Source organism: Apium graveolens, chromosome 6 (genome assembly GCF_009905375.1).
Source record: "Apium graveolens cultivar Ventura chromosome 6, ASM990537v1, whole genome shotgun sequence".
In the NCBI taxonomy this organism is placed as follows: domain Eukaryota; kingdom Viridiplantae; phylum Streptophyta; class Magnoliopsida; order Apiales; family Apiaceae; genus Apium; species Apium graveolens.
Window position 1 is genome coordinate 276,321,649 of NC_133652.1, and position 22,010 is coordinate 276,343,658.

Below are 22,010 nucleotides of genomic sequence, written 5' to 3' on the forward strand. Positions count from 1 at the left end.
GCTATAACATCTATCTCCCACTTAAAAATGAAATTTCCCATAGACTTTGGTGTTGGAGAAATGATCGGTGATCAGGAAACAGCAAGACAATGCTACTTAACCACCGTATCTCCAAGAAAAAAGACTAACGAAGAATTTGACGTTAATCAAGTGCTCGACATCGACCCCAGAGACCTTGCTGACCCGCCCACTAGCAATTCTTGCTCTCCCGTCGAAGAAACTGAAGAAATTGAAGTGTTCGAAGGTAACCCTGAGAAAACTACAAGGATCGGCAAAAAATCTCTCTGATCAGTTAAAGAAATATATCACATGCCTTACCCGTGAATTTTCTGACATTTTCTCCTGGGATCCCAAAGATATGCCTGGAATTCCCGAGGTCGTCGCCCGACACTCTTTATACATCAGCAAACACATCAGGCTAGTGAGGCAAAGACACCGTACATTTTGTGCCGAGAAAAGAGCAGCCATCGACCAAGAGATTAATAGGTTACTCGAGGTCGGTTTCATTGAGCTGATACAATTCCCCACATGGATCTCAAAGGTGGACCTGGTCAAGAAAAGTAATAGAAAGTGGAGAATGTGCATCGATTACTCAGATATAAATAAGGCATGTCCTAAAGACTTTTACCCACTCCTGAATATCGATCAACTCATTGATGCAACAGCGAGGAATGAACTTCTCTCTTTTATGGATGCCTTTTCGGGGTACAATCAGATTAAGATGGACTCACAAGACTGACAGCAGACTGCATTCATCACAAACAGGGGAGTCTTCGGCTACCGAGTGATGCCTTTCGGTTTAATCAATGTCGGAGCTACTTTTCAACAGATGATGGATAAAATATTCACCTCGCAGATCGGGAAAAACATGCTGATATATGTCGACGACATGATCACAAAGTCGAAGATTTCCTCCGACCATGTGTTAGACTTTCGCGAAACATTTAAAAACGCAAGGAAAAACAACATGCGGTTAAACCCAGCTAAATGCTCATTCGGTCTTACTGCCAGAAAATTCCTTGGCTTTTTAGTCACGCAAAGAGGCATCGAAGAAGATCCATCTCAAACACGAGCAATCTTGGAAATGGAAAATCCAAAATCAGTAAAAGATTTACAAAAACTAACTGGTTGCATCGCTGCACTTCGAAGGTTTATTCCCCAATCGTCAAAAAGATGCCTTCCTTTTTTCAAAGCAATAAAGAAAGCTTCCAAGTCCTCACACTTTGAGTGGAGCGAAGAGTGCGAAAAGAATTTCTCCGAGCTAAAAGCATTCCTAACAAACCCACCCATCCTCACTCGGCCTTTACCTGGCAGGCCTTTGAAGGTTTACCTCTCTTCATCCGATGAAACTGTCGCGGCCGTACTGGTTCAGGTTGATGAAGGAAAAGAAATCCTGGTATACTACATTAGTCACTCTCTTTGAGATGCCGAAGTCAGATACCCGCAAGTAGAAAAATTGGTCTATGCCTTAGTTATCGCAAGCCGAAAACTTAGACACTATGTCCAGGGAAGGGAGATTCATGTGCTTACGAATCAACCCCTAAAGAGGATCCTACACAAGCCCGATATGACGGGTAGACTTGCTGCGTGGACAATTGAATTGAGTCAGTTCTACATCGAGTATAAGCCTCGAACTGCGATAAAGGCCCAGGTCCTTTCAGACTTCGTTGCTGAGTGTCAATTCCAAGCTAAAGCCCAGAGCTTCGACGAAAATCATTTAAGACCGTGGTTACTATTCGTCGACGGATCCTCGACAGCCGACTCTGCAGGAGCGGGAATTATTTTAATAAGTCCGGGGGGATTCAAAGTCCAGCAAGCTCTAAAGTTTGAATTTCCAGCTACAAACAATGTCGCCAAATACGAGGCACTCATCGCAGGGTTAAGACTGGCGACGGACCTTGAAGCTGAAATTATTGACATATTCGGAGATTCTCAGTTAGTCTCTAAACAAATAAGCGGGGAATTCAAGATACATAATGAAAAAATGACTCAATATCTGGCAAAAACACAAGAACTACTCAAGAAATTCTCCTCATGGAAACTTTCGAATGTCGATAGAGAAGAGAACCAGTGGGCTGACTGCCTGGCCAAGTTAGCATCCTCCAATCTACCAAGCAATCTCAATCCGGTATATGTCGACGTCCCAGCAACTCCCGCCATCGATGAGTTTTCTATCAACTAGATCCAGAGTAGCTCCGGTTGGCGAAAGCCATTTCTTGAGTACATTATCGACAACAAACTCCCGGATGAGAAATGCGAAGCTCGCTCACTCATGTTCAAAGCAAGAAATTACTGTGTAATTGGTTCATCGCTATATCGGCGCGCTCTGTCTGAACCACTCCTTCGATGTTTGACATTAGAAGAAGCCCATCTAGAAATGGTCGAGGTACGCACGGGAATCTGTGGCGACCACCTCGGGGGAAAAAACCTAGTCCTTAAAATAATCAGACAAGGTCTGTATTGGCCCACAATTCGGAAAGACTGCGAGGAATATGTTAGAAAGTGCCAAGCATGTCAACTACATGGAAACGTAGATCACCGACCCACGACAAAGCTCAATTCAGTCCTCGCACCATGCCCTTTCTTTCAGTGGGGCATCGATATCGTAGGACCCTTTCCAAAATCTAAACATCAATGCCAATATATCGTGGTCGCGGCGGATTATGCTACAAAATGGGTCGAAGCAAAACCTCTTTCAAAGATCAGAGAGAAAGAAATGATTGAATTTTTCATGGAATATGTGGTATTTCACTTTGGAATCCCACGAATCCTAGTTTCAGACAATGGCACGCAGTTTGTGGGGGCACAATTTGAGAAAACTTTAGAAGAGTTAAAAATCCAACATATCAAGGCCTTAGTTGCATATCCACAAGCCAATGGACGTGCAGAGATAACGAATAGAACCATCCTACAAGGGTTAAAGAAAAGAATTGAAGAAATTCCCCGCTGCTGGGTTGATGAACTTCCAAATGTGTTGTGGTCATACATGACGACCTCTCGAAGCTCGACAGGTGAGATCCCTTTTCGCCTAGTGTATGGCATCGATGCAGTCTTGCCAGTTGAAATAAGCTTAATTTCCCCAAGGGTCGAAGTTTTCGACCCTTCCCTCACACTCGAGGGTTTGCGATTTCACAATGACTTGCTTGAAGAAACAAGAGAGGAATCTCAACTACGCATGATCGCGCAACAAGAAAAAACTGCAAATTATTTTAACAAGAGAGTCAAAAACAAGCACTTTAAAATAGGGGACATCGTCATTTGAGATTCCGCAGCATCTCAGCCCACTGTCACAGGAAAGCTCAAGCCAACGTGGGAAGGCCCATACAGAGTTTCGAGGGTCGTTAGCATGGGAACTTATGAGCTCTCACACCTCGACAGTCAGCCAATCAAGAACGCCTGGAACGGCATCCACCTCAAGAAATTTTATCAGTAACATGCTCCTATGTGTAATATTTGAAACTTCAAGGCTACAACTGCCCTACCAAAATTAACCCTCGATGCAATGAGGGTCGTTATGAGATCCCCATCAAGGGACACTTAATTTATGATAATGAAAGCTTTTAAGTTATCTTTCAAATTTTCAATCATATTTAAAGGCGCCTCAAACAAGAAAGAGGTACGAAAGGAAAAAAGACACTTACACAAAACATGAGTTGTAACTCTTTAAAAGGGCATTTATACGAAACAAATTCTCCAAATTTCACGAACTCATGATAAGATCTCATGAATTGATCACGAAAAGTTACCAAGCTTAACAAATGAAAAAAAAATAATATAAAGAAACAAGGTTATAATTGAACAACTTTTACTTATTAGCTTCCGGTCATTTCACCGAGAACACACCTAATTTGTATTTTGAACTTAATTGTTTTCTAACGGTTGTATGGAAAAATGACAGTACAGTGGTTACTTATAGTGATGAACGTGCTACATCTTCAATATTCAGATTAAAAAAATTCTCATGCAAAAAATTAAAAACATAGATTTTTACCCAAGCTAGGGCCTACATTTTCTCTATCTACTCAACATTAGAGTTCTTAACACTTAGTTTTATCACAGAATATAACATAATTTGGGAATGAAAGGGGGTGTACGCAGTTTTGATTTCAGCAATAATTTCGTAAAAACTGTAAAATGTTGTTTCAAGTAACCGCCATTACCAAATACCAGCAAGAATAATAAATCAGTTCGAGAATCATCCAACAAATACCAAAAGTCCAAAAGTATTATTATTACATCACAACGGAGCATTCCCTGCCTTCAAGCATCATCGTTAGGAGGAGGATCCTGGGCAGTCTCCCTAGTATGAGCAAAATCACGAATATAATCGTTGAATGAATGAACAGCTATATCAAACCCAGCACTCGATAACCTCGTCAAACAATGACCATAACCATCACCCAACGCCTTGGCGATATCCTCAATGCTCTTCTCCAATTCCACCTTCATCTGACAGTTATCTTCAATCAAAGTTTTGTTGGAAGCAGCTAGGTCCGCAAGGTCCTTCTCAGCCTTCTCCCGCATCTTCTTCTCATCGTCCCTCGACATAGTAACATTGCGTAAGACTTCCTCCAATTCAGCTATCTTCTTGTTAAAAACATCACGCTCCACTTCCAACTCACTAACCCGTGTGCTTAACTGAGTATTAGCCACTGTCAACTCACCAGCCCGGCGATCCGCCGCCAAATACAAATCCTCAAACCTCTTCTTCTCTCGAGTCATCGACCCAAGATCAGCGCTAAGCTTAGAGGTCGACCCGCCATCACAATCATTCTTAAATTCACTCATGATGTAAGTGAAATCCGAAAGGAACTAGAAACAAAACAAAATACATACATCAAAATGGAACTACAAAATCAAACAAGAAAAAATATTAGGCATCAGAGATGCATACCCGAGCAGCACGACCTATACATCTATCCACTAAGTCACTGCGCTTCTTAGCAGAATAAGACACCATATCTTGGGGAAGCTGGAAGACCCTTAAAACCTGTAACGGCACTGTCGAGCCTCCGATCCACCTCTCGTTAGGCTGAATCTCCACGCGTATGACATCCCTTGATACATTGACGTCTGAGGACGTCTTCAAAAGCCCCTTCCCTCCGACGATTGTCAGTGTTTTATTCAACGGTACACGATCAGCCACAACCCTCGCACTATCGACATCCGAACGCTGCCTCTTCCTAGACATCAGCCCATGATCGTCCGCAACAACTTCTTCACGATCTTCTACAACCCGATCACCATTGTCATCCAGCAGTTCAATGGAAACAAACCCGCCAACTTTGGATTCCCCAACATTCGAACCAGCAACTCTCACCCCCTCGCGAGCTGACCCACTTGCTTTTTGAATTAGGAACATCATCGCCTTATCCATTTTTTTCCCTCGAACTCCGTTGTCAAGCACGTTCTTCAAAGAGCTTCCAGCAACTGCAGAAAAGATGATTCTTAATTAAACAATAAAGAAAAATAGAACAAGAACAAAATGACAGATGTAAAGGGAACATATCCTTACGAGAATGACTCTCCAAAAATGCACTTTCCTTCAGCTGCAAATGGGAATATAAAGACATCGACCCATGAAAATCATCCAAAAACTCAGAATCATACTTGTCTAGTCTATTCAAAGCATCAAGGGCCTCTCGACTAACTTTACGATAAGACTGCACAAACTCTAAGTCAGGACCCCCAAAATATAACCACTTAGCATGATACCCTGAGTTCGATGAGCGAACACTAACTATCTTCATTCGCTTATGTCGCGAATCAAAATAAACTTGACCCTCGTGATACCGAATCCCATAAATAGAAAAGAATAACGGATTCGTAGGAACCCGACCCATTTCGTGACACAACGCAAAAAAACCATTTACTTGAGCAACAGAATTGGGAGTCAGTTGCGCGACACCACACCCTATTGCCTCGAAAAGTGCTAACTGGAAAGGGTGCATCGGAAGTCGAAGTCCAAACTCAAATAACAACAAAAGGATCCCATGCATGCCATACTCAGGCATCATCCAGACCCGGTCATTAGGACCCGGAACCCGATACCTATACCCGTTACCAAAATCGACCCAGTTCTTTAATTTACTCGAAGGCACAGGCTTGTTCACATAAAAACTAATCTAATCTAAACTCGATTTATCCCCAAATTCACGCTTACCCATCGATAAATTATCTGCTAACTTTCGCTCCTTAAACGCTACAGTCCTGGGACTCAAAGGAACGGGAACCCGGGACTCAACACAATCATCTCTAAACAACTCACCCTCATTCATAAAGTCAAAGAAATTGCAATTCGCTAGGTTCTCAGGAATCTCTTGGTGGCCAAGATTAAGTAAGGATTCTTGATCCCCCTCATCGAGAGGCCTCTTCCTAGGATTCCGGTCAGACACGGTCTCAACAGAGGCTGAAGAACTATCCATGACACCAAAACGAAAACAATAAAAAAAAAGAAAAAAGGAAGAACAAAGAAGAACTATGGGAAAAGAAGGGAAATCCACACAACAAATACAATCGAATTAGACCCGACACCACAAAGTAAACTAAGGAAACGAAAAAGAAAAGAGAAAGTCGGAGAAGAAAGAAACTTACAGGTGAGAGATGAAATGGCGGAGCAACGGTTAAACCTTTAAGAAATCCGGAGAGAAACTGAATGGTTTTTGGCTCCCCCAATAAAAAAAAAGAAAATATATAAAAAAACAAAAACAACAACAACAGATATATACGTGCAAAAAAAAACAATCATCAAAAATCAATCAAATCAAAAGGTTTCTGGTTTTATATTAAAATTGTCTTTCTTTTTCTTTTCTTTTTTCTCAGGTGGTGAACCAGAAACAACAAATCTGAAGATATTGCAAGAAAGGGGGGACAAATATTGGACCAAAAGGAGAAGGCCCAAAGGAGTTACATTTAGAACAATTATTAGCTATTAATGTAAAGCCCAAGAAGGCCCACTTTGTATCAAAAAGCCCATATGGGATTTAGTATAAATAAGACACGACAACTTCATAAAAGGAGGTTGGCATATTAAGTAAAAAAGATCATTTCTTATAATTGGGTCTAATATATTAATAAATATTATAGGTACATCAATGTCATTAAATTAATGAATTTTAATAAACATAAAATATTGAAATTCAATACTATGGGGACAGAAGAGAGTGTAAGTGATTAAAAAAATTAAACTAGTTTCCACTTTCCGCAAATAAAATGACAAGGCGGTCCCGTTGTTTCAAACAAAGGCACACAACATGATTGTATTTGGTGTTTGGCGAGCAACTCGTTTGTCCCCGTATTTAATATCGATATAAAGGAAATTTAGATAAAAGAGATTTTTTTTTAAGTATAAAAACAACCAAATACTGGCAGGGATTGTTGTGCGCTATAATGACTTCAGCAAACATACATAGAGATTAAAAGAAACTCTGTTGCACGGGGTATTTTTGTTATAATTGATTGTTTTTATATTTATACTAGCCTACAATCTGTGCGGATCGTTTTTAAAATTATATAATTTTAAAATTTAATTTTCAGTAAAAAAATTAAGCTTTGAAATTTAATTATTAGAAATTTTTAATAATATGATTTGATAATAATTTTAAATATGCATGTGTATAATTTATTGATATTTTAGTTTTAAAAAATTAAGACTAATTAACCGATTAATTATTTTAATTTGTTTAATTTTAGCGTATAAAAATACTATATATTATTTTATTTTAGCCTCAGACCCGTTATATTAACCACCTAATTATATTTAATTTATTTTAATTATATATTAGCTCTGGGTAAATATTATTTTATTTTAAATCGAATAAATAATATATTTTATTTTAAAGTGATAACATTACATCGACCAACTTATTATATTTCAAATTTTATTTTTATTTTAGGCCGGTTCAGTAAATAGCTTGAACGATAATATTTATTATTTTATTTTAGCATGAGATAATAAATCTTGGTTTTAGCCTCATGCCTGCTATATCAACCAAATCTAATTAATTATATTTAGTTTTTTATTTAATTTTATTTTAGCCTAGGGTAAATAGGTAAATATTATTTTCTCATAGACTAAATGGATAATATATTTAATTTTATTTTAGCCTGATGACGTTAAATGAGTTAAACGAATTTTTTTTCAAATATTTATTTTTATTTTAACCCGTTTATTATTTTTTTTTATCTTGATGACATTATATCGATCAAATGAATTTCCTTTCAAATTTTTATTGGTCTTTATTATTTTATTTTAGTCCAAGACTGCAAATTCATCTAACTGTATATAGTCTATTTTTAATTTTATTTCAGATTGGATCAATTGTATAATTTTTTTAGTGCGGCCCAGGTGAATATTATATATTATTTTGTTTAAACCAAGTTCACTATACATATTATAATTCTATTTGTATTTATATACTTCTCTTAAATAATGATCTATTCATTAGAGTGTTTTATTTAAAATATTATTATAATTACGGTGACCAGACCGATTACCAACCAAACTTTCATTGTTTTGTCTTTAATATAATAGTATAGATTTACATATTTTTTATTAAAAATTTGAATAAATGATAAAAAATATTCAATTTTTTAAAATAAAATCAGAATAACCATTATAAAAAGTGGGCAATTTTAGCAGCTGACTCAATATTGTCAGTTGGGTATCTTAGTCTATTATCTATTATATATATAATACAACAACAGGAGGGTTTGACCAGTAATTTAATTAATATGACTATTATACCCCTAGATTAATATCTATATAATATTTATTTTATCTCATCATTCATTTATTAAAAATTATTAATTGTTGTGTAATTAATATGTGCATACATACATTAGTACATACATACATGTATACATACGTACAATAAATATATGCATATATATAAATTAATACATCCATCCATCCATCCATACATACATACATACATGCATGCATGCATAAATATATATATGCACATACATGCATACATACATGCATACACAAATACATACACATACATACACACATATACATCCATAGATGCATACTGATATATTCTTATTTATCATCAGTTTAACATTGTCCTCCAACACAATGAAATAGCCAAATATTATATTGAATTATATGAAATAGAAAATAAAATAAATTTGTTATACGCATATGCACAACTCATATGCACAACTTATACTTCAATATTAATAATTTTGTGACATATATCATATACTTTCACCGTTCCATAGGTTGTTAACATCGTTAAAGAGGGGTTATTGAGCCAATTAATTCATATAACAATTATACCCGTACATTAATATCAATATAATATTTCATTCACCTCAACCTCGTCATTCATTTTATTAAAAATTATCAAATTATTGTATAATTAATATATGCATAGATACATACAGTTAATATTAACATATATATAAATTAATACAGGAACATACACACACATACGTACTCGTAAATTCTTATTTATCAATGACGAGATATTATATTAAATTCAATGAAATAAAAAATAAAATAAACTATTTATACAAATATGTACGATTTATACTTCATTATAAATCATTCTATGATATAAATCATATACTCCCACCATCTCATAAGTTATTAACATCGTTGTTAGACACAGTCACGCGGAGATAAAAAAAGTAAATTATGTTGAAGAAAAATTAAGAAAGCGGTGTTAAATTTTGGAGCCATTATAAAGATTATATGTTATTTTAGAAAATATTAACAATCTATCGGAACATCCCAAAATCAGAAAGTTATTACAACGGAGGGTATCATATGTCATTCAGTGAGTAAACTTACAGTACTGACGTCAATTGCATATATAGTATGACTTATCAATCACATTCTAACACATAAACACATTAGATAATTAAAAAAATAAATTAATAATTATTTTATATTTAGAGTAATGGATATACAGGCACACATAATCACTTGTATTTATTTTACTTTCTAAGCATTAACATATTATAAATACTATTTAATTATGAAGTGGTAAAAAATATATACTAACATAATTTATTATTTCTTACAAATGCACCATTGCAAATATACCTCAATCACTAGTGCTCATATGCATAAACAAATAAATTATTCATTCATTATGTAACAACAACAATATATTGTCAACAATTACAGCAAAAATAGCTTCAATTAGCACAATTGAGAGTATGCTCGTGCATTACACGGGTTATAAACCTAGTTTATATAAGATACTTTAGTGGTATTTGGATATTTCATATAGGATACTCCATCAACAGTTGAGCATCTTATATATATATATTGAATGCTCTACTAATACTTGGTATCCAAGGAAAGTTGGCCAATTTTAAAAAAAAATGATTATTTTTGTTTTTTATATAAAAAATAGGCTAAATTGTTTTTGGAAGTCCTCTCACAAGATCTTTCTTTACAAGTTCATTTATATTGTTGAAATTTAAATGAGAGAGTTTCTTGTGCCAATTCCAGCTTTCTTCAATTGATGCTCTATTCAACAGACAGATTGCAGAACCATCAGTATTTGTTGAAAGTCTGGCTTCATAAATGTTACTATGCATGTATCCTTTCAGAACCACTTTGCCTGTAGAATTACTTATAACTTCACAGTGTTCTTTAAAGAAATCTACATGATAACCTCTGTCACAGATTTGACTTTCACTTAACAGATTGTGTTTAAGTCCTGAGACAAGAGCTACTGATTCAATGATGACATTCCCAAGATTAATCTTGCAATATCCCAGAGTTTTTCCAATGTTGCCATCTCCATAGGAAACTCATGGGCCAACTTTCTCCATAAAATATGATAGCAGGGCTTTATTTCCAGTCATATGTCCTGAACATCCACTGTCCAGAACTAGGATGTTCTTCATGTTGCCCTGCAATCACAAAGACCACTAATGGTTAGTTTTAAGGACCCAGACTTGCTTGGATCCTTTGGCCTTTTTAAGTTTGTTAACATTTGCAGCGGATTTAACATCAGAGTTTATGCTAACATTTTTCTTATCAGTATTAACAGTATCAGACTTTGCAAAATACTTTACACTAGAAGGAATTAAAGTAACTTTCTTCAAAAAAGGTTTTATCTGATAATAATCATAGTACAAACTATGATATTCCTTACAAGTATAAATGGAATGCCATATACTACCACAATGAAAATAAGGATTTTGTGGCTTAAACCTAACAGACTGACTCTTAACTCCTGACTTAGAAGGTAAGGAGTTTATATTCTTATTCTTCCTGCAAAAAGAAGCCAGATGGTTAGAGTTTCCACAGTTATAGCATTTCTTTCTAGGAGCATTAGGAACAGGCATATAATTGTTGCTTTTATTCACACCTTCCTTTCCATTTCTATTTTTCCTAGCTACCTTTAACTTGTTTACACTGGTAATCTCTTTCAGCTTATGTTTAAGCTGCTTCTTTGTCATTAAGCCTATATTAACTTCAGTTGGTTTATCCTGTTCTAATTTGTCAGAAGTTGACTCTGCTATCACTTATGTCTCAATATCTTTCATCTTTTCAGAATCAGACTTTACAGTTTTGGCTACTGTAATAACCCCAATTTTTGGGAAATTTTGAAACCCTTATGAATAGTGTTTTTGCTGAATGAGAAAACTTTTAATGCCACACTATGTAGGGGTTCTGATATGGATATTCTGAGATTTTATTAGTACTTTATATGGGATATAAGTGTATGTAAAGATCGTCAGAATCCAAATCCGAACACTTGGATTTTTCCCGGAAACCCACTAGATACGGAGAGAATTGAGTATAAGGTAACAGGATAAAAAGGATTTAAATTAAAGGATTATAATAGAGGATCATAAAAAGGAATATAATGTATTGAGAAAGGTTAAGGGAACCTAAGTAATAAGATCCCGGGTATGATCCTTCAAACGATAAACGAGAACGAAAGTTAAGCGAACCGTATAACAGATCAGCGGTCATTAGGCAAACAATTAGGAAGTTAATAAAAGGGATGATGACATAGCAATGTGACATAAGCATGACATACGGGGAAGGAGATGTGGTTGATTTAAAACCACACAAAGTCAAGGCTAGAAAAGTAATTAACCAAAAACAAGACAAAAAGCAACCAACCAAGCCAAAACATTTCATTTTCATCAAAAAACATAAAACCCCCATTTTCTTCTTCAAGCTCTCGGCCTCTTTTCTTAAAAAATGAAAGTCCAAGCTCCTCCACTTACTATTTAGCAAGGTAATTATCCTAGCTTCTCCTAGTTAAGTTACATACTTCCTATAAGTTTAAGCTTCTAATTCCAAGCCAATCTTTTTCTATAAATCAAGAAAGAAGATGGTGAATAGTACTTTCTTGAAATTAATTTTTGTGTTCTTGATTTCTTTGAAAGAACAAGCTTGTAGGAGGTTAGATTAAGGCTTCCATGGGCATTCCAAGGATCTTTCATGGATTAAAAGCTTCAAGGAAGGTATAACTCTTCATGATCTTAGCTTTAAGTTTTGTTGTTTAGATTTCCTAATGTTTAGATGAAGGGTTAGGGTAATGGGTGTGTAATCATGTTAAAGCTTGTTATGAGTATTTTAGTTGGTGAGAGGCATGATTATTGTGTGTTTAGAGATTGGTTGATTTTGTGATATTTTTGGAGTTGGAAATCTTGGTTAATTAGTCAATGAACTTAAGTAAAACTCTTAGTTCATAATTGAGAAATAAGTATGAATTGGTAACATTGAATTGATGGGGCTGTTGTAGTGTGTTTTGGATGGATGTTGGTGGTATGATTGATTTGGGGTTGAATTGTGGTTGGTTTTGAATGGTTTAAATTTGCGGAAATCACGTAAACATAGCCGTCGTAACGTCCGATTTTCTTTAGACTGTTTTTGTGCATAAAATTAGGACCCGAGAACCCCCTGTTAGATTATGACCATTGCCATGTTTAGATAGCTCATGTTACGAGCTTCGTTTTGATATGTAGTTCGTTCGATTCCGATGCACGGTTTAGGAGAAACGACCGTTTCAAATAACGGCGTTTCGCGAACGAAACATTTCCCCTCGCCTTACTTTGAAACCTTGGTTAAGGACCTTAAATGACTAATTGGGGTAAGAAACATTTATGGTAAGTGTGTTAGGCAGTTGGTAAGACACTCGCGAAGGAATCGCCTTAAAACTCGTAAAGGTTAAATTATTAAAAATGGTGGAGCCGAGGGTACTCGAGTGACTTAAGAGAATCAGTAAGCGCAAAACGAGCGTTAGAGTCTGAGTTGGTTAGAGTATAGATTTACAAGTGACTTTGGTTTAATTCCAACTTACTTGTTGCTTATAGGTTACCAGACTCGTCCCGAGCCATTCGTAACCCCCAGTCACTCAGGCAAGTTTTCTACCAGTTATAACTGTTGTTGTGATGTATATATGTATTTGCATTATCTTGCGATAGATGCATGTTGGTTAATTAGCAAATGTTGCAATATATTGAAGCATGCTGCTATGGTATATATATATATATGCATGCATGTTTTGTATTCTTTCCATATATATCTGTTGATTCAGTTGATAATACCTATGCTAGAGAATAGCGGTAATTTGCGTATACCCTTAGTATAGGGGATAAAAGGTGAACATATTTCTAAACCGGGAGTCGATGTTCCCGAGTATATTATATATATATATATATATATGGATATAGTTTTAAAACTATTGATCGAATAAGGTTTATTCGATACCTTTATTTTACTTAATTGAATATTTATTCGAATATTCATTCGAGGGCTTATGACTTCTTTATTTTATTAAATGAATATTATTTTGAATATTCATTCGAGGACTTATGACTCCTTTTATTTTATTATCTGAATATTATTTGAATATTCATTCGAGGGCGTATGACTCTTTTATATTATTTATTGAATATTATTTGAATATTCATTCGAGGACTTAAGACTCCTTTTATTTTATTATCTGAATATTATTTGAATATTCATCCGAGGGCTTATGACTCTTTTATATTATTTAATGAATATTATTTGAATATTCATTTGAGGATCTATGACTCCGATTATTTGCTGAGATATATTCTTTATTTTATTAAAGCATAAGGTGTCAATAATCAAACTTATTTTCGATTATTCAAATAAAGATAGTACTTTCATATAAGTATATCTTTGGTTATTTAATACTCGTTTCAAGTATAAGTTTTAATACTTCTACTTCAATTATTTTTATAAAGATTATTCTTTATGGGAATATTATTTAAATAATAATATTCAGTCATTTTCTAAATATTCTGGGGACTGATTTACTTCATTAAATCAGCTTTACTCCAAACACTCTATAAAGTGTTTTCGAGTCTTCAAAATGATTTTTAAAAGTTAGAGCGGATCCCAAAACTCATTTTTATATTTAAGATCTTCCTTTTTAAGGGGATTTAAATACTCGCTCAAAACCTGAGGGATCCGGCTCTGTGGTGTATTTTATATTCGCAACACGGTTACAGTTTTGGTAAATGAATTGATTACTTACCTAACGTTCGGGAAGTAAGTCCATCTATTGAGTCGGCATAAGCAACATGGGCTCAGTGGGCGTCCATGATAGTGTAAGTGGCTTAGTGGGAGTCCATCAAATGCATAAGTGGCTGAGTGGCAGTCCAGCATAAGGACCTATTACGACCAGGGTGATGACCAGTGGGGAATTCGTCCATCTACTAGTAGAAAAGGTTACTTATGGGTATCTTTGCCTGATCAGCAGGATATCTGGTTTATGCCAAAATTCTTTTTCTTTCCAAACTTATTGGATATTGCAATTCTGTTCATACTTTACATGTCAGGGGTTTTCAGGAAATGTATAAAGGAAGATGTATATGTGGATATATATATATATATATATATATATATATCAGAACTTAATTAGTATGTCATAACTTCATTTCCTTTAATAATATTTTAAAGATTTAATCTATTCAAATCTTGTCTTGTAGTCTCATCTATGTGATGAACTGGTAAAAGCTCATTTTACTTTGAACAGTGGTAGTTCAAGTAGCTTTATAAATGATATAAGTGTAGTCAAGTATTTGGTAACTTCATCTTTTAAGCTTATATCTAGTTAATAATTGTCTTATGAATGACAAAGATTTTCAGAAAAACGTTGAGACAAGGTTAGATATATGAGATCACCTTGCAACGATATTTTTTTTTATATACAGTTATACACTGGGACTTTGTGTATATTATGCATGGAAGAGGACTTCCAATATTTTGAAAAGTATATATGTATATATACTGAATATTTTGCGACTTCATCGCATTAAGATATCAAACTTGGTTCATTTCTTTTGACCAAGACTTTCATGAGTATTATGAGTAGGCTCATATATTGTTAATCATTATACATATTATTTTGGTGGGCTTGCTGCTCACCCTTGCTTTCTTCTTTCATCACACAACATCAGATAGATAAGATGAACAGGACCAAGCTCCCAATTCGCAAGCGGATAGGAAACGTTCCGCAGCTTTCTGGAAGCGTTGAGGCCGCTGTAGCTGAGGTAGAAATTACCAATAGGCTAAGTCTTCAACTAATAATATACCAGACTTATGTATATTATGAATTGTAATAATGGCAAAGAAATGTAAATTATCCAGAAAACCTTTTAAGGTGTATTGACATATAATTGTGGAATAAAACGACTTGTGATTATTTTTGGATATTCATCTCTGAGACTATAACTTGTGGTGTGTGTGTGTATATTGTGGGGTCACAGTAAAGAGTAGTTGATTGTTTAATAAGATTGGGTGTTGTTAAGGGAAGTGGAACTTGTGACAACCCGGATCCCCGACCCCGGATTTGGGGGTGATACAGAAGTGGTATCAGAGCTAAGCGTTATAAACCTCAGAGATGATGTGACGTTAAGATAATAAGTTCACTAAGATGATAAGAACTCTTGCCAAGTTCATAGTCGGGCTACCTAACGTAGTACTGATAGTTAAAACCCTTATGGGAACCCTTATAAATATCGTGATAGAAGCATAGTTCGTTATCGTATATGGTAGCGGGAATCCGAACCCTGAGGTTGAGGAGCAACAGCGCGATGATGTTTTATTACTAATTGGAGATCGGATTGTGGATCCGATAGAGCGTCCTAACGCAGGACCGGATGATGTTGATATTGAGGATGTTGTCCTAGAAGGGATAGTTGCTGAGGAGGATCCCATGGAGGATCCTGACAAGAATGAATAAAGGACCACCGATAAATTGATGACCATGGTTAGGTCGACTACCAGAGGTAGGATTGGCCGGTCACTACCGGAGGTTCGTTCAAGTTTGTAAAGATAGTAGCCCCTTTAACGCGGCTTACTCGTACGACTGAGAAGTTCGAATGGACAGAGAAATGCGAGAACAGCTTTCAAGAACTGAAGCAAAGGTTGGTGACGGCCCCTATGCTGGCATTGCCGGATGGAAAAGGAGATTTTTTGAAGTATAGTGACGCTTCGCACAAGGGCTTAGGGTGCGTGCTTATGCAGCACGGTAAGGTAATCGCGTACGCGTCAAGACAATTAAGGGAATATAAAATTCGATATCCCCGCCCATGAGCTTAGGCTCGTGGCAATAGTTTTACCCTAAAGATTGGAGGCACTACTTGTATGGAGAGAAGTGCGAGAATTACCTAAGCCATAAGTGCTCTAATACATTTTCACGTAGAAAGAGCTCAACATATGCCAGAGGAGGCAGTTAGAGCTAATCAAGAATAATGATTGGGAGATTCTTTATCATTCGGGGAAAGTCAATGTGGTGGCTGATGCCCTTAGTAAAAAGGAGAGACTCAAGATGATAATGTCTTTGGGAGAGTTTATAAGAGATTTTGGAAATAGTAGGGAAGGTAACCGGAGCCGGTACCGAAAAACTGTTTGAGATTGCAATACAGTCCGAATTATCGGAAAAGAACATATTGTGCCAGAAAGAGTGATAAATGAAGGCAGAGATCCAACAAATAGATAAGAGGTTAATACCGAGAAATATGATAAGGGAATAATGAGGTATTCCTATAGAATTTGGATTCCAAATGTTCAAGAGCTTAAAGATGAGATCTTAGATGAAAGTCATAGTTCAAGGAATAAGATTAAGGGCAAACCCTGAATGTGATAGTCAGGGAGGACACCATCAAGATAGAAGGAACCCATAACATAATGAAGTGGAAAATGAGGATTTTAACGTATAAGATAACCCCAAGTATGGGAAAAGGATGAAACATTTCATACTAAGGAAACAGAAAGTTGAGAAAGGAAAGGAGACTCGAGACGGTACTCCTATACGATAATTCATGGACCTGTCTGAAAAGAACTTAGACTATTATCCCCAACCACCACCTTGAGGAAATAATGCAGTACGAAATTCTTTTAGGACCTTTAAGTCTCTAAGCTCTCAGAGTTCCAAGGAACAGGTTGACCTAGTCGAGGCAAGAGCCTGGTTAAAGGAAATAGAGGAATCAATTGAGATTCTAAATGATTGACGAATCACAAAAGACTGTTTTTGTCACTTACCCTCCTAAGAGAGAGGCCACCCGCCGGTGAAAGGCCAAGGAAGACACGGAGCAAGAGATTATAATAAACTGATTAAAGTTCAGTCAATTGTTTTCAGGAAGGTACTTCCCAAAGTTATGGAGATAGTGTAAAAGCTTTAGAGCCAGAACAAAGGCGGACGAGTATGATGAATTGTGAATCTAAGTTGTAAAATGTTATCAAGATTCGTTCTAAGGACACGAATCCAGAATGACGGGATGTTTGAAATCAATGCTTATGTTGTGTTGGTTCATGAAATAATGATAAGAGAAAGGAAAATAAAAAAAAAACTGAAGTGAAAAGGAATATAAAGGCAATAGAGTTTGAGGTATGATAAGGGAGTTGGGTATGAGGAAACCCTAAAGACTCGTAGCAATAGACATAGAAAAGTATGTAATCGTCAGGATGAGGGTGATTCACCATGAGTTAAAATAGATGGTTGAAGGTATAAGAGATACATATATAATTATCCCCTGTAAGTTGGGAGAATTCAATGAAACCTTGAGATAATTCGAAGGGTAAATAATGAGACGCGGATAGACTAAGGAGACAAGGAAGTAAGAAATTAAGAAAATTGGATGAAGGAAGTGACCTTCAAGAATGGGAAGTGTAAGACCGGTGGCATGATACCCAGAAAGGGAGACGCCGGGTATGAAAGATATCCCAACATTGAGGTGACTGTTGAGATAAACAACAAAAGTACATAAGGAATTATTAAGAAGAAGTTCATGTTGAACATGACCAATATCTTCCAAGACATCCATGTTATCATTACCAAATTAGGCAAGAAAAGCGGATAACCGTTGTTATCTTTTGGAGGCCATATTGATTGACCTCATTTTGAATACAGATGTTAATGTGAAATTAGGCATATACTATCGAGGTGGAAATGATTGAATAAGACACCCTTATCAAGAATATATGACTTGATTTATCCATGGAAGGATGCATGTACCTTTTTAAAGGTGGAATTAAGGATAGAACATAGGTAACTTAAAATGAATCCTAGGGGAATGCATAAAGGTTGGCATTTCACCCTTAACAGGGATAGTATGAGTTTTGACAGTATAAATTGGGAAGGATTAAGGTAACAACAACCTTTAAAGAATCAGTGGAAAAAATTTCAAAAGTATATAGACAATGATTCTAGTATTAGTATATGGTATTTTGATATGCCCTGTATCTAGGGAATACAGGAGGAACGATTGAAGGATAACCTTAGAGGTTTTACAAGGAGAAAGGTAATATTCAAAATTCTCAAGAATAGAAATGTTGATAAAGGAAATATGACGTAATTATATTATTGCCAAGTGGGGCACGTGTTAAACCACGAGAAAGTATGGATCGAACCAGTAATGGTCGAAATTGTTCAGGGCAATTAGGACTTAAGATAAAAGATGTTCTAAGTATGATTGAGAGTCAGTCTTGACAGTGATTAGCCTCTAAAGACTGAGGCAATAACTTATGGAAAAATGGTGATATTTTTTTTTACTCATCAGATATTAAAGAAAAGCATTTTCACATAAGCTGTGATTGAAAGAAGGTAGAAAATTTATTTGGAGGTGGTTAAAGTGACATTGACTGTAAGGAAATTTTACTATCAGGAAAGGCCAAAGAGGTGGCCGACACTTTAAAGGTAAGTGGATAATTATAGGCGCGTGTGCCAAAAGAATACAGTGATGATGGTTAAAACTGTGAAGGTTGTATTATGGTTTGGAAGATTGACATTCCTTCTGATGACTGTGCAATACCCAACCGTAATAGTAGTTGGTAAAGGTATAATTCGTGTAATCGCCATGAACGGGCTATCTATCTTAGAAGGTCCTATCTTGAGATAAGCCAGGACCATATTTCAAAAAGGACTAGACGAACCTTTGAGTAAGTCTTCTATTTAAGGCATATGATTTAGAATGGTATTAACCTGCTATCGTTCCTTTGAGCGAAACTCTTCTGCAATTTTATCTGCTTCATGTCATGTACGTATGTCAGGATCAGGAGTGTTCTTCATGAATCAGGAATGGTGATTATGTTACCTCCTTAGAATGATTTGATACGACATGTATGGACTCCGTATGGTTAGATATTAAGATTTTATGGAAAAGTGAATGACGACAGTAGGTCAGTGGTGGACCATAGTAAGGCAGCAATGATTCTGCGAGTAGTGAGCTGATTACAACCATGAGAGTTGTATTGGAATGGGTGTTGAGATTGAGTACCACTAATCGGGTCGTGGTAGTGTATAAGTTATCATTGATAGACTAATTAAGTAGAGTATCTACCTATTGTATATTTATTCTACTTATCAATAGAGAGTCGTATTACTATACGAGGAAGGTTGCAGTGCAAGCATAGAATTTTAGTAACGGTGATGTCTGGAATGAAAACCCAGATTCGATTTTCGATGTCGAGGGAGTTTCAAAGGTGATTGTGTATAAGCTCGAGGAAGAGCATGGGTCCATAGAATGATGGACGAAATAGCAAAAAATATTTAAGCATGCAAAATGCGATGCGATAATACTTGATGTTGATATAAATACATATGTTTTGTTCTCCTATGACAAACCTCTATAGTTCAGAGGTAGGTTCCAAGCCAGATATTTTGTGGCAGTATATATTTTTTTCATATATATACAATTCTCTTCAATTCGTTCTTTTCTCTTCTTTTCATTTCATGTAAGCTGAGAAGAACAACCCTTCCAGAAGGGGAGGTATTGCCGAATGACTATCTATCTGTGTGATAGAAGCCTAGTAGAATACCATCTATTGTTTAATTGCTTGTCAAGTACTAAAGGCTGGCCACCTTCTGTACTAACTATGCGATATAACAAGTGTTCATGATCATAGTGATCTCTCAATAAATTCTTTTACTTCTATATGAAGGATTAAGCTTTCGAAGATAGAATCAGCTGAAAAAGGATAATAAAATTGTGATAGTATTCGGGATGGAAACACATTCGTGATACTAAGGTTGACGTGGTTATTAAAAGGTTATAGAACGCTAACGAGCAAAAGTATAACCAGTATAATATTAGGAATGGAAGGTGATAGCGATTACGAACTGGAAAAGAATGGGTATTGAGAAGCAAAAGCTATAATGTTAGAAGCTATGATGAGAGTCTGTGTAATAGACTTGAAAGAATTTGGAATGATCACTTAATGCGGATTAAGTTATCTTACGATAATAGATCATATGTCATTATCGAGATGTCGCCTTATGAGATCCTTGAGGGAAGACAATGTCGATCTCCCTTATGTTAGGATGAAGTTGTAGAGCGCAAGATGCTCGGACCCGCAGTAGTCCAAAGGACCAGGGATATAATAGATCTAATCAGAGGACGGCTGGTAGTAGCCCAAGATGGACATAAGAAGTACGTTGATTGGACACGAAAGGACAAAGAATAGGAAGTAGGGGACCTAGTGTTGTTAAAGGTATTCCCTTGGAAACCCTTGGATATATTAAGAAGTATTGGGAAGTTAGCATATGAGCTAGCCTTACCCCAGAACATGTAGCAAGTCATAATGTGTTCCGCGTATCAATGTTAAGGAAGTGTAATTCGGATGCCAGATAAATAGGGGCATATGAGCGCATAGACATGCAACCCGACGTAACCTATATGGAGCAACCAGGAAGGGTTATAGAGTAAAAAGGAACAAGTACTTAGGAGAAGGGTTATCAAACTAGGTGGAGTTTGGTGGTAGGACCACAATGTGGGAAAATTTACTCGAGAGTTAGAAAGTGCAATGCTAAGAAAGTATCCCTATTCATTTTCTATCTGATTCCGGGACGGAATCCTTTTAAGGAGGGGAGACTGTAATAACCCCAATTTTTGGGAAATTTTGAAACCCTTATGAATAGTGTTTTTGCTGAATGAGAAAACTTTTAATGCCACACTATGTAGGGGTTCTGATATGGATATTCTGAGATTTTATTAGTACTTTATATGGGATATAAGTGTATGTAAAGATCGTCAGAATCCAAATCCGAACACTTGGATTTTTCCCGGAAACCCACTAGATACGGAGAGAATTGAGTATAAGGTAACAGGATAAAAAGGATTTAAATTAAAGGATTATAATAGAGGATCATAAAAAGGAATATAATGTATTGAGAAAGGTTAAGGGAACCTAAGTAATAAGATCCCGGGTATGATCCTTCAAACGATAAACGAGAACGAAAGTTAAGCGAACCGTATAACAGATCAGCGGTCATTAGGCAAACAATTAGGAAGTTAATCAAAGGGATGATGACATAGCAATGTGACATAAGCATGACATAAGGGGAAGGAGATGTGGTTGATTTAAAACCACACAAAGTCAAGGCTAGAAAAGTAATTAACCAAAAACAAGACAAAAAGCAACCAACCAAGCCAAAACATTTCATTTTCATCAAAAAACACAAAACCCCCATTTTCTTCTTCAAGCTCTCGGCCTCTTTTCTTAAAAAATGAAAGTCCAAGCTCCTCCACTTACTATTTAGCAAGGTAAT

General features: G+C 36.0%; 1 protein-coding gene across 1 annotated transcript; it reads left to right on the plus strand.

Annotated features, from left to right (window-relative positions):
* The first annotated feature begins 1,567 nt into the window (after positions 1-1,567).
* LOC141666089 (uncharacterized) lies at positions 1,568-2,182 on the plus strand. The gene has a single exon (XM_074472075.1). The coding sequence runs from the start codon at positions 1,568-1,570 to the stop codon at positions 2,180-2,182; it is 615 nt and encodes a 204-aa protein (XP_074328176.1).
* The last annotated feature ends 19,828 nt before the right edge of the window (positions 2,183-22,010 follow it).